The sequence below is a fragment of the Choristoneura fumiferana genome, chromosome 20, assembly GCF_025370935.1.
Source record: "Choristoneura fumiferana chromosome 20, NRCan_CFum_1, whole genome shotgun sequence".
Lineage (NCBI taxonomy): Eukaryota > Metazoa > Arthropoda > Insecta > Lepidoptera > Tortricidae > Choristoneura > Choristoneura fumiferana.
Window position 1 is genome coordinate 1,723,497 of NC_133491.1, and position 27,307 is coordinate 1,750,803.

At 38.1% G+C, this 27,307-nt stretch overlaps 1 protein-coding gene across 2 annotated transcripts; it reads left to right on the top strand.

The window, feature by feature from the left end:
- The first annotated feature begins 4,371 nt into the window (after positions 1 to 4,371).
- LOC141439088 (venom serine protease Bi-VSP-like) lies at positions 4,372 to 26,971 on the top strand. 2 transcript variants are annotated; one of them, XM_074103222.1, is made up of 9 exons: positions 4,372 to 4,499; positions 11,246 to 11,794; positions 15,998 to 16,155; positions 16,735 to 16,939; positions 17,396 to 17,537; positions 22,843 to 23,006; positions 23,337 to 23,438; positions 24,257 to 24,583; positions 25,152 to 26,971. In XM_074103222.1, exons 1-9 carry the CDS (start codon positions 4,442 to 4,444, stop codon positions 25,220 to 25,222), a joined length of 1,776 nt encoding a protein of 591 aa, XP_073959323.1. In that variant the 5' UTR covers positions 4,372 to 4,441; the 3' UTR covers positions 25,223 to 26,971. The 2 variants fall into 2 exon arrangements, with proteins under 2 accessions (XP_073959323.1, XP_073959325.1); XM_074103224.1 differs by lacking the exon at positions 11,246 to 11,794.
- Positions 26,972 to 27,307: the final 336 nt, after the last annotated feature.

Sequence of the window (27,307 nt, forward strand, 5' to 3'; positions counted from 1 at the left end):
TACGCGTATGCAATTCAATTGCGTCCTTAAACTTAAAAATCTCGGCCACTGAGGTTATCAAGTTATCAACGACGTAACATAAACAGATATCACAGTTTAACTCGGTCTTACTGAGCAGCGGGTCAATACAAATCTCACTTAGGATACTTTTTACGTATTCTGTGTTTAGGTTGCACATATTATTGTAACTACCTATCATCATTAGCTGGAAGTCGTCCACTAACTAACTAATTTGGCTCAGGGACCCAAAGAGGGTCTTGGCCTCCGAAACGAGAGCACGCCATCTGTCCCGATCGTGCGCAGCCTCTTGCCAGTCGTCGACTTGGAGACGTCGCAGATCCGCCTGGACACTGTCCTCCCAGCGGTACCTGGGTCGCCCAACCGGGCGGCGACCAGTCGGTCGTCCCACGTACGCTCTTTTGGCAGCCCGATCCTCTCCCACTCGTAGTAGGTCAGGGTTTCTCAAACTTATGGCTCCACGTACCCCTGTTAAAGTTTCTAGACGATACCGAACCCCTACCCCCCCCCCTTCAAAGAAAGTAATAAAATTTACTGTTGGAGAAACTAAGGTAATTTTTATTTCAATCATCATCATAATATAATGTATATTATTTATTTCAATAAAAGGTAACAAATATAGGTAAGAATCATCTTGCCAACGAAAATACAAACTGAAACAAACAACAACAAATAACAAACAAATAAGTAACAAATTTGGAGTTGAAATAAAAAATTAAAAAAGACTCCAAAATCCAATCTTAATCATCTTGCTAGTCTTGCAGGCTGGTGGTTTTTGGAGTCAGTAAACCTTGTCTCGAACCGTCGAATAGCTAGCCCACTTGAGTAGTGAACCAGTGAAGTCTGGAAGACGTCCACTGCTGAACAAAATTCTCCCCTTTAGAACGCCATTAATTAACAACTCGTCACTGGCATCAAGCAGTTGCTCATAATCTGACGAATCACGATATCGTCAGTCCATCTATAGTCACTAAAATCTAGTAAAATATTTTCAAGAGTTTTGTAGTGTTCCAGATGTTTATGTTTCCTGTTATGTGTACGTTGATGTTTATGTGAATTTTTCCCTGTTTGTGTGTGTGTGCCTGTGTTTTGAAAAATAAAGTCTTATCTTATCTTAACAGACCGATGGACGGACAACAAAGTGATCCTATAAGGGATACGTTTTTTTCTTTTGAGGTACGGGACCCTAAAAAAGGTAAAGGCATCTCTTATCAACGTGATGGTCAGCGTGCGGCCGTCCATGACGAAAAATAAAACTTCATTTATATTTTTTGCGCATACGTCGAGACGTCAAACTGACAAGCCACTGCCACAATGCATGGAAGAAAGCGGGTTTTTTGGCTTTTTTCTTTGGTTATAGTATGCTTCTATAGAAGCGGAGCGAAGCTGAAATCCAATGGTTCTGCTGACGTAACGAGACGTGCTTTTACTCTCTTAAATAATATTTTAATAATGAGCAGATGAATTCAAAATGAAGGCGTGTTAATATAAATACATGTGCATGTTTGAAGATATTACTTATTAACATGACTTTTCAAGTGTAAATGTTTGAAGCTAAAACTTAATATGACGTCACTACGAGTATGTCTACCTACAACCTGTAAAAGGAATAAAACATATTTTGGTCTTAGCTGATATATCTTGGGACTTAAGCACGACTAATTATTATTTAATGTTGTATTATTTCAGAAACTTCCTAAGAATTTAATTTACAAACAAAAATATTTTGTTGTACTTAAAAAAACACAGAAAGTAAATTAAAACGGGCTTCCTATTCCAAAGACAGCGCAGCGCAGGGCATTGTACCCATGACGCTGGCCACGTTGCCCCGCTGCGCTTCATTTCTTAACCAACAAAGGGATAAGACCCACATGTCGACATGTTTATACCCGAGATTGATTTCAGCTTAAGATGTATTTTCGTTGAACTCGAGAGTGTGCTCAGCGTGCTCACAGAGGACGGCTTAGTAGTAAGAGAAGCCGCTCAAAGACGCGACGCGATAACTTTAAAATTTCAAAAAATTTCGACGGATTTGTGATAACCTGGATCTTTAAGACCCAAGCATGCGAAGAGTTAATTAGTAACCCAGGACACATTGCCATGGCAAGCTACACTTAAAAGTTGACTCAACCATTTCCACTTTTATAATCCTGGACTAATCAGTGACAATGCGAATTCCTCTCATTTTGTAGGGACTTAACACTTTATTATGAGGCACTGGTAAAACCTAGTTCCTTAACTCAATATTGATAAAAATAGTTGTTAATGACAGCGTACTACACATGAATCACGTATGACGTCCGATCTCAAGGTACCGCAACTATGTTATTAATTGCGTATGTTACGGCCTTAGGGAATCAGAATTAAAGTTGATATTTGTTTGACTTGTTGAGATATTTCCTTGTATAAAATGCCGGACTTTGTCAAAGGCTGCATGGTCAATGAAATCGGATACGGAAAGTAAGAGGGTCCGATTACACCTTGTTACGTCTGGTCAGGATGTTGGACTTTCGCTACCGCCTGTAGTTTGAGCCACCGATGCGTTCAAGCAAGTGCGTTGGAAGTACAAATATACTCACTCACCGACGATACAATACAGTAAAAATGACGATTTATTGTACCCTAAATAGTAAGCAATACAAAAATAAATACATAGAGAAATTATGTACCTATACATTACATAGAAGTTACATGCAATAGGCAATTTCTGAGTTTTTAGAGTTTATGTCCAAATTAATTTTTAAATAACAGCGAAGGAAACATTTTCAAAATATTTTTCGTCAAACCTGAGAGTCACAAAGAAAGTAGTTCCCTCATTCAACATTTACACATGTCATGATATTTTTAATCAACTATTTCGAAGCTTAATAATATTTTGGACGTGGATCCTCAAATTGAAAATTGTTTTTCTAAACTTGTAATACTTTTAAACACATATCCATTAATTACACTTGATGCAGTGGGACAGACCAGAGAAAAATCATGCCCACTTAACGTCTCGAGAAGGTACACTATAAAATAGTTATAGTCTTGCAGATGGTAGGACCTTGTGCAAGGTCCCCCGGATTGCTACCACCATCTTGCTCGCTAATCCTGCCGTGAACCAGCAGTGCTTGCACTGTTGTGTTTCGGCGTGGAGAGTAAGACAGCCGGTGAAATTACTGGCACTTGAGGTATCCCATCTTAGGCCTCTAGGTTGGCAACGCATCTGCAATACCTCTGGTGTTGCAGATGTTTATGGGCGGTGGTGATCTCTTACCATCAGGAGACCCGCTTGCTCGTTTGCCATCCAGTCGAATAAAAAAAAAATACCACTTATCACCCATGTCAAATTGGTGGTGTACTGATCTTCCTTTTCGGCGGAATATATTTCGCCAAATTTCACTTAGCAACTAACTTTTCGCCGAAGTTTCATTTGGCAAACCAATCGTTGGCATAACTTTACTTCGCATTTTTCTTATTTCGCAACATTGTTATATCGCAAAATTTTACTTCATCACACTTTTATGTGGCAAATAATTATGTAGCAAATGATTGACTTAGGCAAATAACAAATTGTCAAATAACATTTGGCCAATTTTTATATTACAAAGCTGTACTTTAAAATTTGTGCGAGCGAGCGAAGCGAGAGAGTAAGACGGTTCGGAACAGAAGCGACTTGGATAGTTTAGGTTCAGAAGGCTAAGCCTTCTATGTTAGGTTTTTTTTTAATAGCAGCCAGGATAACTGCCACTAGGAAAGGAGGTTGGATGCCATTCAATATATTGCTAAGTTAAGGAATGCCAATCAGTACATTTGATCAAACATAAATGACATCTTAAAAAAATCCCAGGTAATAATTTGGATAATAAAAATTTATTAAATCATTGGTTCGGAAATGAATTATCTGTGCGAAACGTTGAGTTGGGAAATAAAATTTCGCCTTAATAAAAATTTGGGATAAATAGTTTGGGAACTAATAATTTGAGAAATAATTTTCGCCGAAACATTAGTAAACCCAAAATAGTACTTATTTAAGTTTTACACAGCGTTTTACGTACATGGCGAAACGATAAGGCTTCCGTCTTTACCATTATGTCCATAAAACTTCAAAAAAGCGATACAAAAAACAAATGAGCATTACCTGAATATTATCTAAGTGCTCAATTTACCTCTACTATCTATTCGAAATTTATTTGTGTTTATTCTTTCCTTCTAATGTATTTTGGTTTATCAAATTTGTATAGATGAATATGTCTATTTCTTTCTTTCTATTTTAAATCAGAAGCGCTAGCGTGTAATAATCCTCTACGACCTTTATCTACGTAGTTACTGACCGCTGGTCAATATATCTCAGTAGCATCCTCCACTAGCCTCAGTCCACTCTCCAACAGCATCGCTGCTTACGTTTCAGTTCAAGAGCAACCACCGTCGGCAGTGCGTGATGGCGAAGCTAGTTCTGTGCCTGTGTTTGTGTGTGCAATTAGTGGTCGGACAGTTTGGTGAGTTTGTGCTCTAAATTTTAAAGCTGATTAAGATCGCTGGAACTTTTGACTTGGCTCTTTTAAAAATAATTGATTTACAGACTAAAGCCATAAAATTAAGAATTAAAATTAAAGTACTTAATTTAAAAATATTACCTACTAAAAATAAAATGAAAGTAACTTAACTATTAACAAAAACTATACGTATCTAGTAAAAAAATGTGAAAGGATCCCCCGGGTTTGAAATCAGCTCCGAAATAAGCATTATTGGATGTTTTTTTTTGCTCAAGTTACGAAGTGGGATGTTGATAGCTAGCTAAGTAAGTACATATAAAAAGAAACAATTTTAACTCTAAAATTCGTTCTTTATTTAGGTATTATAAATAAATATGTATGTATTTTTTTGAAATGGTCAGAACGCATCAATGTTATTTTGTATTACAAACACGTAGAAAACATTCCATTCAAAATGCCCACGGAGTCAAACTTTAAGTATAAGTTTTTATTAGTTACTTTTAATTAATTAATTTTATTAATCATAATAATCATTTATTAATTTGTCCAACATAAGTAACATTGATTTGGTCTTAAATTATGTTTTTTGAGTTTCACTATGTGGTGCCCCAGGGCATACAAATATTGCCTTATATTATAATTATTATTTATTCTTTTCTTTTTAAGTTATTCGTATTTGTATAATAATTTTGAATTTAAATAAAACAAGTAGGTAGCATTTGAATACAGACCTACAAGCTTATTGTCGAATGATGACTAGAAGTGAGTGAAAAATCCGCTTGCACGATTTGAAAGAACTTTTATTACAAACTCATTACAAGCTAAATAAAAACTTGTAAAAACGTCACGCAACCAAAATTAATCTAAATAGCGCAAGTTCTGTTTACAAACAGTTTTTTTAAGTAACCTTCAAGCTTTAGTAATTATTAGGCAGCATTTATTATCTACCTACTTACGCGTAATAATAACGTACTGATCTTATTTTTCCATTGTATTTTGTCGGTTAAGTTCATATTTATCTTTTTTTCTCAATTATCTTCAGTAAACTTCATTAAGATGGTTGAGAAAGCAACATATACGAGCTTTACCGACAAAATACGATGGCAAAATATTATTCACTATAGGTAGTCATCTACCTACATATCAGAAAAGTAATATTAGGTATACCTTCAATCTGGCAGATAAAAAACTAGACAAAAAAACCATGTCTGTGTGTGAGGAGCGTGACAATTAAACCTTTTTTTATCTTTGTTATTATTATATTATTATTACTATTGTTACCTCTTCTAAACAACTAATCGAGAGAAAACCTGCTTTTCAAACTTTATTCACACCATAGTTACAAGATGTGTATTTATAAAAAATAAACCACACCTCTTATAATGTACCATCAGCCAAATATGCGGTCTACCACCCTAAAGTTGATAATCGTTTGCATGTCATAAAACAATAATGCCAGTAGACGTAATTGTCAACTTGAAAGTTTGACTTTAGCGACATATTCATTTGATAGGAACTTGTTTAGAAATTGATAGACCACTTATTTGGCTGATGGTACCTAAACACATAAGACTTTTGACATTATGAACAACAAAGTGGTCCTATAAGGATTATTTTTTTTGTCTTTTTAGGTACGGAACTCTACAACCTTTTTTGATCACAAAGGTCCACATCCACAAGAAACTATTTTCTGGATACTTTCTTGTTCTTCTTCTTAATCTATAAAAATCTCGTGCACAGCACAGCACAGTGTGTGTAACCGACTCCTCCGAAACGGCTTGACCGATTTGTATGATTTTTTTAGTGTATATTTGGTGGATTACTAATGTATGGGCAAAAAACTTTTCCCAAAGTTTTCCAAAAGTCCCAAAATATTTTATTCAAATTATCATTTGGCAAAAAAGCATTTGCCAAAAAAACTTATCGCAATTTTGCAGTTTAAATTTTTTTTTGGCAAGTTGTTGCAACATCGTGAGGAAACCTGCACAAACTTGCGAAGCAATTCAATGGTGCGTGTGAAGCTCCCAATCCGCACTGGGCCCGAGTGGGAACTACGGCCCAAGCCCTCATGTTCTGTGAGAGGAGGCCTGTGCCCAGCAGTGGGACGTATATAGGCTGGGATGATGATGATGATGATATTGTTTCACAAATAATTACTTAGTCATGTTTCATATTACCAAGTATTATTTAGTAAAATGTATCGTTTGGCATAACGTACTTTTCCCAAAATATCGCATGACATAATAACCTACTTTTCTGGGAGCAGTTCGTTTCTGTGGGGGGCGCAGTTCTAACCTAACCTAACCTACTTTTCTGGTAGCAGTTCGTTTCTGTGGAAGACGCAGTTCTGGTAGCACCTAAATTTTTTTGGAATACAATATTAGCCAAAATAAAACGTTTGCTTAATAAACGTTTGTCGTAATAAAATTTGACAAAGTAAAATTATGCCAAATGATAATTTGACCAAATGAATAAAATGCGAAATGTAAATATGCAAAAGATTCTTTTGGGAAATGAAACTACTGCGATAAGTTTTTTGAGAAGTGAAATTTGGCGAAAAATATTTTGCCGAAACGGCAGTACACCATATTCGGTAGGTCTGAGAATAGGGCTTAAACTATTTTTCATACCTCTACGCGGACGGAGTCGCGGGCAACAGCTAGTATTTTTATAGTTTTTATAACAAAGAGGTTAGTAAAAGTCACAGGGGACCATAGAGCTGGCAGCTTCCTAGGACAAAGGTCTAGCTTCCTAGCTATTCAGAGAGGGAACGCTGCCAGCATCTGCGGAACCTTGCTTAGGGGGACTGCTTTAAATAATTAGTTTTAAAATAAAATTGGAAGAAATGTGTTTATGTGGAAAATAATGCTTAGGTGCTAAAAGAAGCATCTAAAGCATAATATACTCGTACTAACTATATAGCAACACATCTTCTTTAGTAAGAATTTCATAAACACTTTTTTTTTATTAGACTGGATGGCAAACGAGCATGTGGGACTCAAATAATTCAGAGTAAATTTTAAATATTGACTCAAACTAATAACTAGTATGCATTTACTCGCAACTTATAACCTACCTAATTATAGATTGCAAAAAACTGTTTGATATCTCGTTTAGTCATGCATGAGTGTACATGAACTTCCGTATTACAAGTACCTAACTGAATTTTTAGCATACCTAATTAAAATAATCAGCTAGGTTTTGAGTTAATTATTTTAATGAACTTATTTTGCTAAAATTAAAAGTAATATTTTTCCTTGCTACTCCGCGACTATACGTGCAGGACGACTACGTCTGTGCGACATTGCTCATCGTCGTTGATACTGCAATACCGCGTAACTAGCATTTTCCATAAGGTACAATTTTCATTGTCAGATCAGTACGATGTTAGTACTCTTCTGACAGTGAAAATTATACCTTATGGAAAAAGCTAGTTACGCGGTATTGCAGTAGCAACGACGTCATGTTGATGCTTTCATGCAGACCATCCTCCTCCGTTTCCAAATAATCAACATATGTCACACATAATCAATTACCACAAACACCATACGAGATGCTAACGGGTTTCAAACTCTATACGAGTCCGTACTCAAAGCTTTTAAGTTATTTGTTTTGTTTGGAAACGGTTGCAGAGTTATCGCAAAGACGTAGCTATTTTGGACGTGTGGTAGTGGAGCAGCAAAGTAAAAGTTTGCAGTTAATTAGCAGGGATGTTATGGATATAACATTTCGGATCTGGATATGGATACGGTTTCGGTTACGGTTACGGATATTGGATTTTTAAGGAAGTGTAAAAGTAAAATATACAAATAGGAATAAATAAAAATACCATAAAAAAATTCCAAAAAAAAACAACTTAAACCTATACCTACAAACTGAGGCTTACACACCTACTCATTATAATTTTGTATTTTTTTATTGTATTTTTATTTATTTTCTTTTGTACAATAAAGTTTGCTTTCTAATAAGAATATAGATGACTTGACTTTAACTTTATTGTAATAGTTACGGGTCGTAAATTACGACTTAGCAATAGAAAATAATAAACAATAGATGCAGGCGCGGCTGTTCTGTCGGCTGGGCCGGGCAAATTTGACTCCGAGCATTTTGACTCCGCCCCTATCAGAAAGTATCCGAAAATTGTATATCGGCTACGGTTACGGATAGCTTTTTATTTCGGATATCCGATAGTTTCGGTTACGAATACGGAGCTCCATAACATCCCAGTTAATTAGTACGGACGGATACAAAGTAACATCTGAACCAATAAGTTATTTAATTAACAGTACCTGAATGACCGAGCTTCGCTCGGGTTAAAACTAAAACACACGCGTAATAATCACTTTGTAATAAAACTCATTTAGGTACATGTTCGCTGAAATCAACACAATTAGTCAAGGATCTAACCAAGGGAAACAATAACTAATAAGTAATAACTGCATATAAATGTGTACAAATTGTTCTCATGTCATGCAATGCAATAAATAACAGAGGTACATAAATATTTTCTTGCCAAGGTGATTTTGCATTACACAAAGCGCGGGTGAGATAGAGGTCGATGCTGGTCAGCTTTAAACAATAATTAAAAGCATTGCACCCGATAAAAGAAAACCATGACGTCGTCAGCTTCAACAATATCACAATAATTTAATATCAGTCTCAATTATTCGTCGACGTCAAAAGATTTGAGGAAAATTCAGTTCAAATCGTACAACCAGTCTGGTCAATTAAAGTCTGTACGTAGTTTATGTGCAAAAACTAAAAGACGGCAAAAAAAGACCCATTTACACATTATGGTCAGATGTGATACGCTGTTGACGTTTGCCTTGTTGTTTAATTGCATGTTGAAGTATGTTACAAGTTTTTACAACTTTTGGATTTAAGTTGTCCGTCTCAGAATTTGCTAGTCGATTTACCCGACTTCCAGTAGCCGTATTGACTTAAATCTTCAGTCAGAAAAAAATCGTTATTCTCTTTTCATTCAGCCGAAAGCCGTCGACTGCTGGACATAGGCCTCCCTCAAGGCTCTCCACTCAGACCGGTCTTGTGCTTTCCGCATCCACCGCGATCCCGCGATCTTAACCAGGTCGTCGATCCATCTTGTTGGAGGCCTACGTGCCTACCGACAGCTCTTCACCCTATCCGCGGACGCCATTCGAGAACCTTCTGACCCCATCGGCCATCAGTCCTGCGAGCAATGTGCCCCGCGCACTGCCACTTCAGTTTCGCAATTCTTCGGGCTATGTCGTTATCCTTAGTCCTACTGCGGATATCATCATTTCTGATTCTATCCCGCAGAGAAACCCCGAGCATAGCTCTCTCCATAGCCCTCCGAGTGACAATAATGAGGAAAAATTACACCACACGAGATGTCATGAAATATTGATTTAAAATCAAGCACAAATCAACACGTGCGATAAAATGATTTTCGAGAACATGCATTAATATCTAATGAAAACATAAATAAAGTTCCAATGTTAAAAGTTATCGCGGGAGTTCCCCGATATTCTTACACAAACAATGGGCTTTAGGCATTGTTGAACAGATATGTACGAGTATTGTATGTATGAATAAAGCAATAATGCATGCCTTATAATTTGAAGTTAAAGTTTCGTACATAAAGCAGACTATTTGCGCGCGCGCAGTTTGCACGCAAACCTGCTCCTGCGCATAAATCTAGTCTAGTGACCGTCACCGGTGGCAGTGACCTGCTGCGATGAAGGCCGCTGGTTCAAATCCCGCTCGGGCCAAACGTTGGTCATCTAGTACACCCTGGCTGTAAAAAATTAGTCTCATGTTGGAAGAATTATTTAAACTAGTCCATAGTCTAATAAACCATTGAAGCTCGTTGAAATGGCACGGACGCACATAGCACAGAGAAGAGATATCCGTTGGGGCCGAAAAGTTCTCAAATGGAGAACGCGGATTACTTAGGAAGGCCATCATCGAGATGGACGGGTGACCTGGTGAGTGAGGTGGATGCAGGCCGCTTCCAACCAACGCAACTGGTGGTCTATGGGGGAGGCCTATATCCCACAGTGAGCTTCCTACGACTTATGATGATAGTGGATAAACTATTTTGTAAAATCGAGCTAAGGATTGCTTTATATTAGGTTCAATATCATTTGTAGTTCAAAACATCAAAGACGTTGAATGACGTTGAATTTTGATGGTGTTATTGTATCAAATTGCTTTATTACAAATTCAAACTACAATTTTGTTTTTTTATATAAGTAAGGTAAAACTTGCTTCCTGGTCGCTGTTGAAACAAAGTTGCTTCAATTTACTCTTCAATACATTTGTCATAAGCTTTATAATTGTATCTGCATCATAAACACCTTTTACAGAACAGTTGTTATGCAATGCTTTTATATTTAAAGAATTAACGCTAAATCATATTGAAATGTGTTTAATGTTTTAAAAGCATTCTGTCACTGATCAAATAAAAAAAATATTCAAATGATTTATTCAGTAAATAGGCCGCAATGGGCACTTTTACACGTCATTTTTTTTAAACTACCAGCGCTTTCGGAAAGACCATCATTGCCAAGAAGAATGCGCCGCAAGAAACTCTCGCAAAGTAACAAAAAAAAATCGCAAAGTAACTATCATTTGAGTCACTTTGTGTTTGTGTATACTTCATTCGATCATTCATAGCCCCTTTAATGTGTGAAACCTATAAGAAAATGTGTACTTATGACATAAAATATTCATTCCTGTTTTCTAAAACACCAAAATTTCCGCAATAGGGTTCTTCAAACAGCAGTCCGAAGACAGACCTTTGGGCTTCCTGAATCCTTCTCGTATCAGGGACCGTCTCACAGGTCTCCTACATATCCATCGGGAGACCCCCAGTACGAACCCAGCGCTTGTTGCTGACAGACCCTCAAACGAATACGGGAGACCAGGGGTTGTGAACAATCAGAATCAGGATCAGTTTGGCATACCAAATCGTAATGGTTTCGTTGACCAAAATGCCGCAAATCAGAACGGAGTCTCTGAACCTTCTGTCTTTAATAATGATGGAGTACAAGAACCCAATAATGATGCTGATGCAAATCAACCAAAGGAAGAAAAAGATGGTGGACTTATAGTGATCCCAGGTGGTGGTGCACCAGCATTTGGAGGTTTCGTGTTCCCGGATAGCGAACCTACTGAAAAAACTAAAAAAACTGAAGATACTACTAAAGCTGCTGAATCTGCAGAGGTGCCAACTGAGGCAGAATATCCTCCTCTGACTCCAGTGCCCTCGACAGACACGAGGAACAATTTCAACTTTGGCCCGAGCGGAATTTTCCGTATGTTTTTTTATTTGAAGAAACTAACAAGAAGCTAATTTGGGTTCAACGGATGGTAGAAGTTAATTTATTTAGATGGTTACAGGGTCTTAAATGGTTACTATACTAAATTAACGTGACGGTAGATCTTTATTTTCATCCTTTAGAAAATTTTCATTCTGTCATAATAAAAAAAATGTTAAAGAAAAATACTATTGACGTCCTGTTATTTTTCATTGCTCTCTTTCGTTTCTTTCACTGTTCTTACCTTTTGTGTCTTTCCTTGACTAGTATCATTTAACTAGTTGTAATAATCATTTACATCACATTTGCATGTATGTGTAGTTTTTGTGACTAACATAAACCGTAACAAATTGCTTTTGTTATTTTTAATTGTTTGGTTTAATTAATATAAAAACCACATTGGTAAAAATTCAATCATGATGATGATGGTGATGATTTTAATGAAGTACCTAATTTTTTTTTAAATTGGTTGTTTTTGTTATTTTCGAATTGTTTGTTAGTACTTACTTTTAAAACCGCATTCGTAGAACTGCCAACTTTAAAAAATTCCAAAATATTTTACGTTTACTGAAAATTGAGATCACCCGCAAAGATATAATTAAAAACCAGCCAAAAGCATGTCGGACACGCCCAAAATAGGGTTCCGTAGCCATTACGAAAAAATTAAGTAATATTTTTCTAAGGATTTCGTATTTTATACGGAACTACTAATAATTTAGTACTCTTAAACTACTAATAATTTTCAAGAAAACTTAGCCGCTATAGTTTTCCTTGTAAGTTTGATATACTTACTACCATCCTGAATTTTTTCAAATTTTTCTACCCGCCGGTTTAGATTTTAGAGAGGGTGGGGGAGGGGACGCCCGATTTTAATGAAAATTTGCACTTTAAAGTTGAATATTTCGGAAACATATCACTGATTCGAAAAAGTCTTAGGAAACCCCAAATAGTTTTAAAAGACCTATCCAACGATACCCCACACTATTGGGTTGGATGAGAAAAAAAAATCACCCCCACTGTACGTCTTAAGGAACGCTAAAAAAATTTTTTTTTTTTTATAGTACCGTTTTGTCGGCATAGTTTATATATATATCCGTGCAATATTACAGCTTTCTAGCATTGATAGTCCCTGAGCAAAGCCACGGACAGACAGACAGACAGACATGGCGAAACTATAAGGGTTCCGTTTTTGCCATTTTGGCTCCGGAACCCTAAAAAAGGTTCTCTGACCTGGTACAAAGTATACTAAGCTTTAAAATGTACGTGACAACATAAACTGTACATTTGAAAAAAGTAAACGTAATGCCAGCTTAAGATTTGGAAATCCTATAATACAAGTAAAATTAAAACACCAGTATTAAACGTCATCAAAATCCTTCAATCTGATTTGAATTAGACGTATACCTGCGCGTACGCAGCGTTCATCGGGCGTGACATTGACAAGTCGGCCGGCCTCAGTGCAGTGTTTCGAGGTTGATCGGTTACTTAATAGCATAGCGTAATAATTTAGTAATGGTACCTACATAAAATTTAACCATACAAAACGATTGAGCGGAAATGTGGTACCAAAATGTCCCATACAAAATTGTATTCATTTATTGCAACTATCGTGTCACAACGGAATCTTACATACAAACGTTAATATGTCTGAACTTCATCCGCACACACACGCACGCTCACATAATTTCGCATTTATAATATTTGTAGGAAATTTCAACCGGGTTTTTAACCCCCGACGCAAAAAGAGGGATGTTATGAGTTTGACCGCTATGTCTGTCTGTGTGCCTGTCTGTGGCACCGTAGCTCTTAAACGGGTGGACTGATTCGGATGCGGTTTCTTTTATTTAAAAGCAGGTTCTCTAGCGATGGTTCGTAGACATATTTTATCAAAATCGGTTTAGCCGTTTTTGAGATATTGAAGTTTGAAGTGACAAATTCGGGGGTTTTCAACTATTCGTTGGTTAGGTTATATGTACATTTGAAAGTACCTAAATACTTATAGGGAACGCATGCCCAAGAGTGGATTTTCTACTGCTGATATGATGATGATGATGATGATGATGATGATGATGATGATGATGAAGTAGATATCTGAAGCGACAAATTCGCAACAAACCGGACGAAAAGAATTCGACGCTAATTATCACAATTTATTCAAATTAGTTACGCACATTGAATAGAAATACCTTTATTTACTAAGGGGCTGTTTCATCATCCATTGATTAGTGTTAATTGACGGTTAAATGTGATGCCGTCTCTATTTGTTTCGTTCGAATAGACGGACACGGCATCATATCAACTAACGCGAGTAATATAAGATAAGATTAAGATGTTGAAATAAGCTTTATGGCCTATTTTATAACCTACAACTTTTGAATAAATAAGCCTTCGCCAACAAACTTTTCGCAAGCAAAACAAGCAGCTTGGCGAAAATATTTTCAAGTTGTTATTTTTGTAAATTGTGGTTAATGAAAAAAAAAATATATATATTTAACCGTCAGTTAACACTAATCAATGGATGGTGAAACAGCCCCTAAGTGTTGATTATTTAAATGACATTCAGATGGGTACAAAAACTTGATTGGACAAGGTAAACCGGTGGTTATTACCCGACTGCGATACAGTAAGGTGTTATGTTTGGTTGTATGCGATGTAATTTGATAAATCTATCTAGTCTATACTTTAAAATTAAGCTTATAAGGTAAACGTTCGAGTGCTCGTCACTGTCCCAATAGTTGGCATCTTTAATCTTATGTCATTAGCAGGGATCTGAAGGATTAGCGTTATTGTTCGCAACAATGTGGACATGACTGCAAAAGTAATAAAATAATTAACCAATTAATTAATTTCTTAACTGAGATTTAACTTTGATTCAGTATCATTATCATCCCAGCCTATTTAAGTCCCATAACTGGGCACAGGCCTCCTCTAAGAATGAGAGGGCTTGGGCCGTAGTTCCCACGCGGGCCCAGTGCGGATTGGGAACTTAACACATACCATAGCCATACCATACCAGTAGGTAAAAAGATAACACAAATATTTTTATATTGAATAAATATAAATATTTTATATTTTTTATGTGTGTTTTTCTTGTCAATAAATGTTGTGAGTTTGTGAGTTTGAGTTTGAATAAAAGAAGCACTATTTGTTTACAACTTTTCTGTGATCAGTCCAAATATACCCATTCCAAGTAACATTTTACTAGGGTAATTATTTTTAAAACATCTGTAAATTGTTATCTCCAGTAATTTAATAGCAATTTTAAGAAACTAATTAATAATTAATTTATTAATTAATTAAGGCGTCATGTCCACAATATTGCAAACAATGACGCTAATCCATCCGATCCCTGGTCATTAGCAATAGAGATAGCAGGGTGTCGGCTATTGGGTATGAGCGTGACGAGGACTCGTACGTTTACCTTACTAGGGGGCGCTACATTTATTCATGTTGTGAATACCTTAGCCTTGTCTATTGCAAATTGTAGGAGAAGGGGGCTAAGATTAGGGTGCAAAAATCATTATTCAGTTTAGCAATGAGACCTTATAAAGCTTTATTATCAGAAAATAACGTAGGTTACTGTTTATCCCAGGAAAATGCCAAGTTTTCACGGCCGTTAGGCAAAATGACGAGTATGCTTAAAAAGTTGGTAAACCCCGACTTTGTCACTCCAAATTCAATATCTCAAAAACGGCTTAATCGATTTTGATTAAACATATCTAAAAACCATTGCTAGAAACCTTGATTTCATATAAAAAACCGCATTCAAATCGGTCGACCCGTTTAAGAGCTACGGTGCCACAGACAGACAGGCACACATAGCGGTCAAACTTATAACACCCCTTTTTTGCGTCGGGGGTTAAAAACAGTTAGTGTAAGTGCGACTCATACTACTCCACCTCTCTTGAAATTATAGAGACAAGACTTACTACCCAACCGATAAATAACTACAAGTTTAGTATATACGATATATACACACGATAAATATAACACCCCTCTTTAAGCGTCGGGGGTTAAAAAACACATAGAATATACACAAGTTTTAAGGGCTAAAATCCACTGGCCCGACCAGGGACCGAACCTAAGTCTTTAAGCTTCGTAGTCAGGTTTTCTAACCACTGAGGCTCTCATCGTCAAAAAAATGACAAATCCAAATCACTTTTGTCCCGAAGCACTTGTCTAACATCTTCATATTTCCAGAGGAAACATGCCAGACCGTGGATAATGACATCGGCAGCTGCATCCAGGTCTCAGAATGCCAGCCGTATGTGGCGCTGATCCAGCAGTCTCGAAGCAACCCTCGGGCATTGCAGCTCCTGAGGCAGGCGCATTGTGGCTTCCAAGGAAACTACCCTAAGGCAAGGCTCTTAAATGATTATGCTTACAGTGCAACAGCCAGCACTACGGTGTCACTTACATAGATGAGGAACACAGGTGTTCAGTGCTTACGTACCATCTAACAGTCAAGGAGCAACCCTCGAATATTGAAGCTGCTAAGGCAGGCGTATTGTGGCCTCCAATTGAAGTGCCCTCAGGCAAGTCTTTGCCGAGGAATACCCAGCAGCCAGCACCCAGCAGTGATGGATGGATGAATCAACTCTAGAACGCTACTGCTTCATTAGCAGACATGCTGTGGCGTTCAAAGGAACAGTTAAACAAGTCTCTTTCCTAAAGAATACAGATGTCCCATCCAAATGTGGTGCTAATCGAGCAGTAGTGTAGAAATCTTTAAGTTCTACAGCTGCGGAGAGATTTGTACTGCATTTTTTTTTACATGCTACTGACCGTGATTGACCTCACCTGATGTTAAGTACAGGAGGCCAAAGATGTAAGGAATTCTAAGAAAGCAGCCGTAAAGCAAGTCTCTTTGCTGAGGAAGCCCCGTGTTGAGTGTCTAAGATGTGATGACCTCATATTTTTATTAATTATACCTACAGGTCTGCTGTCCCCGCCCTGGGTTCTCCAGCGAGCTACCTTCAACTCCTTCAACCACCACGACCACGACTACCACAGAGGCCGCTGTGGTCATGCCCGAAGACCCGAAGCCAAAGCCTGCCGCTGTCCAACTGCCTGAGGCCCCGACCTGTGGCTTCAGCAATGCCTCCTTTAGCAGAGTTGTGAATGGTGTTCCAGCTGAACTCGGTAAGGAGATACTTACGATACCACTGAAGTATTAGAAGAATAGAAAGGCTTTCGTGCGTATTCTTTCCGGAATTGATTCCGTCATTTTATCGCCTCTGCTGTTTCAAGAGCAACAACAACAACAACTGCAGCAGTTTTACCTACATTATTTACATACTTACCCTTTTTGAATATGGTAAAATTTCGCCCAACCAAGCCACAGTTGCAAGTTAACGGGTACCTACATGTCCCAGCGCGCGACATGATAATGCCCAGTAGTTCCAGGAGATGACAGTCTGCTGCCACCTCTTTTGCTAATGATATAAAATTACAGATGGCAAATACTGGGACAGTGACCAGCCCGATGGGCGTCTACTTTATAAAATACAGAATACAGAAAGCACTTCCTAACTTTCATCAACAATTTCCATGTACAAATTCATAAAGCTTCTGTTCTAATGTGTAACATGTGGGTAGGTGACTTCCCCTGGATGGCGCTGCTGGGCTACAAGGGGCGGCGCAGCGGCGACGGCACCCGCTGGCTGTGCGGCGGCTCGCTCATATCTGTGCGTCACGTGCTCACCGCGGCCCACTGTATTCACACCAGAGAGGAGGAACTGTGAGTACACTGGGTCACTAGTAATGTGTGGGTAGGCTAACTTCGGCCCACTGCAAACACACCAGAGGGGAGGAACTGTGAGTACACGGGTCACTTGTAATGTGTGGGTAGGCTCACTTTGGCCCATGGCATACACACCAGAGAGGAGGAACTGTGAGTACGCAATGGGACACTTGTTACGTGTGGGCAGATGAATTTCCCTGTATGACGCTACTGGGCGACAAGGGACGGTGGGTCACTTGTAATTTGTGGGCAGGCGACTTCCCCTGGATGACGCTACTGGGCGACAAGGGTCGGTGGGTCACTTGTAATGTGTGGGCAGGCGAGATATTAGTATAATAAAGTATTCGTTTCAAACCTCGATATTTTTTCTGTGGTTTCAACTACACGTAGGTAAAAAATAAAAGTTATAGCATATCCTACTCCTTCTTTATTATTGCGGGTTCTACGGGGTTTCGGTCTCTGCAGTTGATGGTCAGTGATGCAGGGAAGAACCTCGTAGGGGGTAATGACACTAATGTCATAGTTTATTTACTTGTCGGGGAAAACTAATTTACAGTCCAATGAATCACTGCAAATCGCTAAAATCACACCTCTTCGCAAATTAGCTATATTTATACAGTGACTAAGTATATCGAGAAGCGACGGCTGTACTAAAATAGCGTATAAAAACATCATTACCGTTGTGTAATAAGCCCCATCAAGTCATTATGATGTAAAACGAGGCATTGTGTTGATTCGTAGAATAAAATGATGAGTCAAATCCGAAATAAAAAGTGCATGGCGATTTGGCATAGTGTTCCTGATATACCTATATATGCCCGCTGATTGTTATGTCAAATGTTAGTATATATTTCGTTCATTATACAAAATGAGGGGATTCGATTTGTAGCATTCGAACATGGCGGATGTAGACGATATCTAATTTTGGTATTTCTGCTTCTTTGGCTAGTTGAAGTATAATTTTGATAGTGTTTTATGCGGCGATTAACCTTAACAGTGAACAGTGATCACAAAATCCTATATTGCTCTCGTGTCTGACATTTTTTAATGCGCAAGTGGTCTCCGTGTGGTTTCTGGAATTTTGCTATCAAGTTGCAAAAACTACAATCACCGTACAACATGCATAAGAAGAATATATTTATCTTTAATTTAACTGACATTGGCCCAAGCCTTATGGCCGCCATTAAGAGGAATAAATAAATATACAAAATGATAGGTATTCCATATGAAAATTATGGCAAAGGTCGTTATGCTAAATTAGTGTTCCGTAATAAGTACTTATAAAAACGTTTTGCTTTTAAAAGTGATGCACTTTCTCGTGTGGAATAACTCACATCGGGCTTTTTAATTGCAATATATCTACGGGATACAATCTTAAAGCATCAACTTTCACTAATGTTCATAATAATACGGTTAAAATGAAGACTTTTTGTCAATACCCGCGTAAATTGAGAATAATCCCGCAATTCCAATGCAACTGTCGGACGGATCTAATGATTTACACGGGTAGAGCTCCGAAAAATACTAGTTCTTTTATAATCTAGTCAAATAATTGAGTTTCATAGTTTACGCAGAATTTCCTTCATTTACCTAAGCCTTAGGTATATTATACGTAAAATGTTTAAGTTTTTTACAAGGTCATTAGCTAGAGCTAGAGCTATAGTAGGTTAAGCCATGGATATAAATAAATCATTTGACATTGTTTTCAGTAAAACACCTTTTTCCTGGAAAACAAAACATATGTATTTTGCACATCATCATCATCATCATCATGTCAGCCGAAAGACGTCCACTGCTGGACATAGGCCTCCCCCAAGGCTCTCCACTCAGACCGGTCTTGTGCACTTGTATTTTGCACATATATCATTACTATTACGTCGTACTGCTATAAATACTAATGCAGTTTCCATCGGTATGAGATACCTATATAACAGTTACCTTTATAATTATGATATTAAGCATTGTCGCATTATGTTACAAATCGTTTATTACGAAGGATAACCGGCTAGGATGACCATTTTCCACTTCGGTTTTACAAGCATTTATTTAACTTCTTGTTTCCGTCAAATCTTGCTAGTTAATTTTGATGCATTTTTAATTTTGACCTTCGACAATGCAAGTACAACCAAAAGTGCAATCAGCAAAAAATCTTAAACACTGCCGCATGGTCAGAGCAGTGCCTAAAAATGTTTTCTGATTTAACGATTAACGATTATTGGTCCTCAAAGTTGAGGACCAATAATTTATTTAAATTCAAAGTTATTTGAAAATGTTACGAAACAAAAGTAGATCAGTATGCGAATGGAATCGAACCTTGTATTTAAAACTCCATGGTCAGAGCCACCCTGTATTTTTTAAAAATATAAAACTTTACTCTTGGCATTAGTAGATGAGCAATTTTATTTTTTTTATTTTTAAGCTGACCAGCAAATGTCTTCTAATCTTAAGGCACTGTTACACATGCTCGTTACTAGCATGCTTATGAGCATGCCACTAATGAACATGCTCATGGACTGAAGTAAACGCGTACACACTCTTATTAGAGTTCCGGAGCCAAAATAGCAAAAAATAAATGGAACCCTTATAGTTTCGCCATGTCTGTCTGTCTGTGCGTCCGCGGCTTTGCTCAGGGACTATCAATGCTAGAAAGCTGTAACTTTGCACGGATATATATGTAAACTATGCCGACAAAATGGTACAATAAAAAAATAAAAATATTTTTTAGAGTACCATAGACGAAGAACAAACCTGCAAAGAAATTCAATGGTGCGTGTGAAGTTCCCAATCCGCACTGGGCCCGCGTGGGAACTATGGCCAAGCCCTCTTGTTCTGAGAGGAGGCCTGTGCCCAGCAGTGGGACGTATATAGGCTGGGATGATGATGATGACCATAGACGTAAAGTGCGGGTGACTTTTTTTTCTCATCCAACCCTATAGTGTGGCGTATCGTTGGATAGTTCTTTTAAAACCATTAGGGGTTTACTTAAACGATTTTTCGATTCAGTGATATTTTGTTTGCGAAATATTCAACTTGAAAGTGCAATTTTTCATGAATATCGAGCGTCCCCCCCCCCCCTCTAAAATCTAAACCGGTGGGTGGAGAAATTTAAAATAATTCAGCATGGTAGTAAATATATCAAACTTTTAAGGAAAACTATAGCGGCTAAGTTTGCTTGAGAAATATTAGTAGTTTTAGAGTAAATAGCAGCCTAAGGTATAAAAATAAAATATACCTAAACTTGGAAATTCCATATAAAATACAAAATTCGTAATGGCTACGGAACCCTATTTTGGGCGTGTCTGACACGCTCTTGGCCGGTTTTACCTTTCCCCCTTCCACCCCCGTCACCCGTCTCGAGCATGCCACTAATAAGCATGCTCGATAGTAGCTTGTCCTGTTCACACATGCTACTACGTAGCATTTGCTCGATAGTAGAATGCTCTCTTGCTACTAACAAGCATGTGTAGCAATACTAACAGTGGCCTTACTTGATGGTGAGTGTAAATAAAGATGTATCTCACTGATTACTGAACAACCTATAGCTGTATTCGTGCTTGGCCGGTTTTAATGGCACAATCATTAATTGCTTTTGAAACCGCAAACAAACCGCACGAAATTATTTACTACATGTTTTATCCTGCAAGTTACATCACTGCAAATTGCATAAGGTGACATCTAAATATGCATATACCGGGTGTGGCCTGTAATATGAGCAAATAATTAAAACATAGATCATATTCCTCAAACTGAACAACATAAGTTCAGCGACTTTTAAAATTTTTTTTTTTTAATTTTAATTACATTTTAAAGTTTAGCTTCTTCGAGAAGCAATGTCAAGCAAAAATGCTTGATGTTTGTAGCGTGACAGGCGACGTCAGTGTGTTCTAGGATGGCGTACATTGATAGCAGTATTTAATTTTTATGAAAAAAGAAAATTACAAAGACTCCATTATTTTTAAAAGTCGCTGGACTAATGTTGTTCAGTTTGCGAGGACGATCTATGTTTTTTGTTTTTAATTTTTTGCTCGTGTTACAGGCCAGACCCACCCTATAACTAAAATAAATTTTATTTATACCATCTAACATCCATTACTAAAACTATATATATAAACTAAACTAATGTTACAAAATAAAATAAATAAAAAATTAAAATAAAATCCGTTTATTTCAGACCATGAGATCCATATTAGGTGTTAGTTATAAAGGCATAGTATGTTAGTAGAAATTGTTAACTAAAACTAAGACACAAAAAAAGGCGGCTGTCTTGGGAGGATATCTGAGACGTATAAAGGAATCAAGGTTGTAATTTCCTATTTGTTCCTTCCAATCACAACCCCCACCCAATACTTCACGAGCGGACAATCGAGGCGCTCCGCCAATACTCTCAGCAGGCCGTTGCCGCTACCACGCACTCGGTTCAATAAAGAGGCTATCCTGTTTCGCCTACTGGCAAAAAAGTCGTCCGTTCTTGCCTCGGCGAACATGCCGGACGCACTACAGTGCCTTGGTAGCCGCAACAGCATTATGAGAATATTGTTATATTGCACTCTTAATGCATTGTATGCACTTTGCGTGAATCTCACCCACAGGCTGCACGCGTAAAATGTCTGACAATATGACTTAAACAGTGTTAGTTTGTTGAAAAAATGTTATCCAAATTTTTTGTCTCAGGCATTGACCCCAAGACACTGGCAGCATTACCTCTCTGAACTGTTATAACTGGTTTATATGCGAATATGTATACAGGTTATGTTATACGATGCTGAAACTGGATGGTTGCATGCGAACCTGTTATTTTGATGTAGCAATAGTTAGAAATAATATAAACAATCTTGGTGAGTTATATCACTAAAAAACGCTAATTAAAAAAAAAATACAAACAGTGGAACATAGAACCTCCTCCTTTTTTGAAGTCGGTACCATATTATGAAACCGTAAAAAATCTTTAAACGCATTGATATCTTCGTCCTTTTTTTCGAAGTCGATTAAAAAAGAACTATTATACTGTAATTAATGGACGTCTAGATGTCTAGATAACACATATTTAAGCTACTTTTTACCCCGATATTCCCACGGAATTGGGATAAAAACCTTGATATTGCAAACGCTAGGATTAGAGACACGAAATTTGCAATGCAAACGTTAATAAAAATCCACAATGGAATTTTCGGAAATTTCCACGGGAATTTACTAAAATCCCGGAATTTCAATTTAATTGCGTGATCTAATGAATATCGCGTGCGAAGCCACGGGTAATGTCTAGTTTTAAATGATTAGATTTGTAACTACTTACCTTTCCCAGGTACCTAGTCCGGCTGGGAGAGTTGGACATAGCGAGAGAAGACGAAGGAGCGACACCCATAGACGTGCCCATCAAAAAGAACATTAAACACGAAGAATACGACTCGAAGGCTTTCACCAACGACATCGGCATCCTCGTGCTGTCCAGGAACGTGCAGTACACTGGTACGTATTGTATCTCCCTCATCAAGTGCCTCTCCAACTAGTGAAGGTTGGCAGTCAGCTCCGCACATCTGATTCGGTCTTTAGCCAGTCTATAAAGCTCCGTGGCGCTTTTAACTCCCGTCCATTCCCGTATATTGCGTAGCCACGATTTCTTCCTACAACCCACTGCTCTTTTGCCTACCACTTTGCCCATCATTATCAGTTGCAAGAGTTCGTATCTTTCGTGTCTTAACACGTAACTCTGATAGGATAGGATAGAAAAATATATTTTTCTTTTATTATGTCTTTGGTTTTTGCTTCATAATTTTGACCTTATGAATTTGTCAACAGCCCTGATAAAGCCGATCTGCATCCCGCGCTCGAGCGAGCTGCGTGCGCGCAGCTATGAGAACTATAACCCCCTTATCGCGGGGTGGGGAGACACTGAGTTCCGTGAGTAACAATATCGCAACTTTGGAGATAGCACAGTTTTGTCGCAAAGAAGCGAAAAGTAAAATTATCATTTGAGACTTAGATATGAGATGCCAAGTAGGTATTTCAATAAAGTCTCTATTGCCAACTACTAAATCCGTACTTCAGCACATAAAAGGCCAGGGACAACCACTGACACATATTTTCCTAAGAAAATAGTCATGAAATGTCGCTACCGACGATCGCGACCACTCTGTCAAAAGTATAATACTCGTATATGTATGCTGGCAGCGTGAGGGAAAGCAAACAATACCGCCCTTTAGAGACCCGTAACATAAAGCGCTCGGTTGCGTTAAACCCTGCGATAAACGCTGCGTTAAACGCAATGCGTTTGACGCACATCAATTTGCATCAAATAATCTAGAGCTAAATTGGACGCCCATCAGGGTCTATGGCATCATATTAAATTAATATTCAAATTCAAATCATTTATTCAGTAAAAAGGCCGCAATGGGCACTTTTACACGTCATTTTTTAAACTACCAGCGCTTTCGGAAAGACCATCATTGTCAAGAAGAATGCGCCGCAAGAGTCCACAAGATGCTGAATGAGTTCATCATCATCATCATCAGCCTACAGCAGTCCACTGCTGGACATAGGCCTCTTCCATGGCGCGCCACAACACTCTGTCTTCAGCCCCTCTCATCCATCCGCCGCCAGCGATCCTCTTAAGGTCATCCGTCCACCGTGCCTCAGGACGCCCTACACTACGTTTTCCCGTCCTTGGTCTCCATGAATGACTGAATGAGTTAATAAAAAGTTATTATATTGTTGCCCAGGTGGCCCGGCTGCCACGCACCTGCAAGTCCTCCAGCTGCCCGTAGTGAGCAACGAGTACTGCGCGCAGGCGTACTCGGCGTACAAGGCGCAGGTCATCGACGGACGCGTGCTGTGCGCCGGCTACAAGAAGGGGGGCTCCGACGCCTGCCAGGGGGACAGCGGGGGGCCGCTCATGCAGCCCATTGTGAGTACAAACAACATTCTAGTAAGCATACCCGGCGTACATGGCGCAGGTCATCGACGGACGCGTGCTGTGCGCCGGCTACAAGAAGGGGGGCTCCGACGCCTGCCAGGGGGACAGCGGGGGGCCGCTCATGCAGCCCATTGTGAGTACAAACAACATTCTAGTAAGCATACCCGGCGTACATGGCGCAGGTCATCGACGGACGCGTGCTGTGCGCCGGCTACAAAAAGGGGGCTCCGACGCCTGACAGGGGGACAGTGGGGGGCCGCTCATGCAGCCCATTATGAGTACTAACCACAAACAAACCTCAAATCTCAACCACACTAACCAACACCACCTAACCAAACCTCATTCTAGTAAGCACACATTCTGTGAGTAAACCTGAGCTAATCAGTGGGAAGTAAGGCTCGGATGATAAATAAAATTAATTTGAATTTAAAACGGCTGAACCAACCTTTTTTACCTCCACAAAATAACCCCATAACCAATCAATTCTTTCCGAACTCATCTCTCGTTCTGTGAACATGACAATTAGAATAGAATACTTTATTAAAATACTTTACAAAATGATAACAATGATCAGCATTGTACCTACCAATTTAGGCTGAGCCTGTATCTTGGCACTCACTAAGTCAGGTTACAAATCAGACAGATAAGTAAGTAGAATTTATCGTAAAAAATAAATTATGAATACAACATCTCTTTTCCAGTGGAACAGCGAGACATTCAAGACCTACTTCTACCAGATCGGAGTGGTGTCCTTCGGGAGGAAGTGCGCTGAAGCTGGCTTCCCAGGAGTCTACACTAGGGTCACCAACTTCGTGCCCTGGATCGAGCAAACCATAGCGAATAATTGATTGGATAATACTTAGAGGAATGGTTTTGTGTGGACATTATCTACGTCAATTAATCAGAGAGCTATCTCACAACAATTCAAAATTGTTGAAAACCCCCGCCGCCGTCATTTCCAATTCTAGTATCTCATGAACGGCTGGAGGGATTTTAATGAAATTTATCTAAAAACCGGCTCGATTAAACTAGCTTTCGATTTAAAAAAATGCATTGTAATCGGTCTATTCATTTGTGAGCTATGACGCCACAAACAGACACAAACACGTCAAATTTATAACACTTGCTTTGGGGGCTAAAAACAAGTTAAAATTGTTTTATTGTCATTGTTCAACTAAGTTAACGTCCGACCGAAACTAGTATCTGTCTGCCATCTAAATAGAAATTGCAACCAAATTTCGGTTTCTGTTTTAAATTCGGTCAAAACCGAAATTTAATTCGAGGGCGATTCTAGCGTAATGTAAACATGGTGTTCATTTCAGCTTTTGTGATTACGATTTGCGTTCATAAAAGCGGTTATTTGATAATTTGATAGTTTTTTAGCTCTGCGAGTAAGTAGCCAAGACAAATTAGCATAATGCGTGAGTGGCTGAGCCACTCGACGTTATTTTATTGCTCCCGAACGCCGAATCCAAGAATGAAATTTCGGCATAGGTCCTAGCATCAAAACTGAAAGTTCGGTTAGATACTACTAGAACTAAGCAATCGCCGACTTTAAATGAGAATGTAATTAATGTATGTAGGCAATAAAATAAGTAATTAATAACGCTAAGATTAATTTGAAAAAAAAAATCTGCAAGTTTTTTTATTGACTGTATTTTTTGTTGACTTACTTGCATTGTCACCCAACATACAAGTACATCAGTATATCAAAACTCAGATAAATTTTACTACTACTGGAAATCGAAATTGACTTCCAAGATTTAAAGCAAACAAACAAATAGAGAGGGACATAATGAACAAAAGATCCAATGTGTTGAAAAGTTTAGATTAATTACCGAATCGAAAAAAATAATATTTTAGTATAATACTAAGAAACAACTTATAAATAGCTAAAGAACAAATGAATTTTCTTACGTCCAGTGAAAAACTTGATGCATATTTTATTTAGATACTTTAATAAAACATATAAGTAATGCACTAATAAGAAAACCATACTTAGATTAGATATTTAATTTCTTTAAGACAAAATAATAAGCTCTCATTATATTTTATATGAATAAAGTATTATGTTGTTATTATATATTTATCAAAGTAGGTATACAATTTGATATGTAGATATGGCATATTTTTCTTTTTAATCAACTCCTTAATTTAGTAGATAAATAGAAATAAATCAAAACGCAGAAATAATACTAAATTTTACAAACTAAATAAAAACTATATTAAAAACTAAACTATATCTAAAAAAGGCCCCTGCGGCATTGTGCCGAAGATGCTGGCAGCATTTCCTCGTTGAATCGCTAGGCTAATTCTTTGAGCAGGGTAGCTGCCAGCTATTATTTTTGTTTGAGAAATTATTTTGTGTCCAATATATTCTTGCAGTGACGTTTTTTTTTAATTTTGATGACGTAGTTATAAATTATCGTAAGTAGGTATTTAAATAAGCTTTAATTGTACTGTTTTTTATACAATTAGTATGCTAGCGCACGACCAGTGAGAATTAAAGGATGTGAACAAATTCTTTGTTTTATTCCAACTACATGCCCGTTTCGACATGATGTAACAGGTAGGCTAAGGCTGCGGCTCCACTGAGGCGGAGACGAGCGGAGCGGAGAGGAGACGTGTAGGGATCGACCAATCTCTACACGTCTGATGATAATGAGGCGGAGACGAGATGTGTATTCAACTTAAATGATTTCGATCCCCACACGTCTCCTCTCCGCTCCGCTCGTCTCCGCCTCAGTGGAGCCGCAGCCTAATGAGGAAAATGAGACCAAGTCCTCTTTTTCTAGTACAACATGTAATGAAATGACAGTGAGGACACCTTGACCCACACTTTATAACCTAACCTAAC

What these genes read in the sequence shown, in the direction of transcription:
- LOC141439088 (XM_074103222.1), top strand. Translation starts at nt 4,442, where the DNA reads ATGGCGAAGCTAGTTCTGTGCCTGTGTTTGTGTGTGCAATTAGTGGTC. An exon ending in TGGCCCGAGCGGAATTTTCC is followed by an intron (nt 11,795 to 15,997) that starts GTATGTTTTTTT and finishes TCATATTTCCAG; the next exon opens with AGGAAACATGCCAGACCGTG. An exon ending in GTGGGGAGACACTGAGTTCC is followed by an intron (nt 23,439 to 24,256) that starts GTGAGTAACAAT and finishes ATTGTTGCCCAG; the next exon opens with GTGGCCCGGCTGCCACGCAC.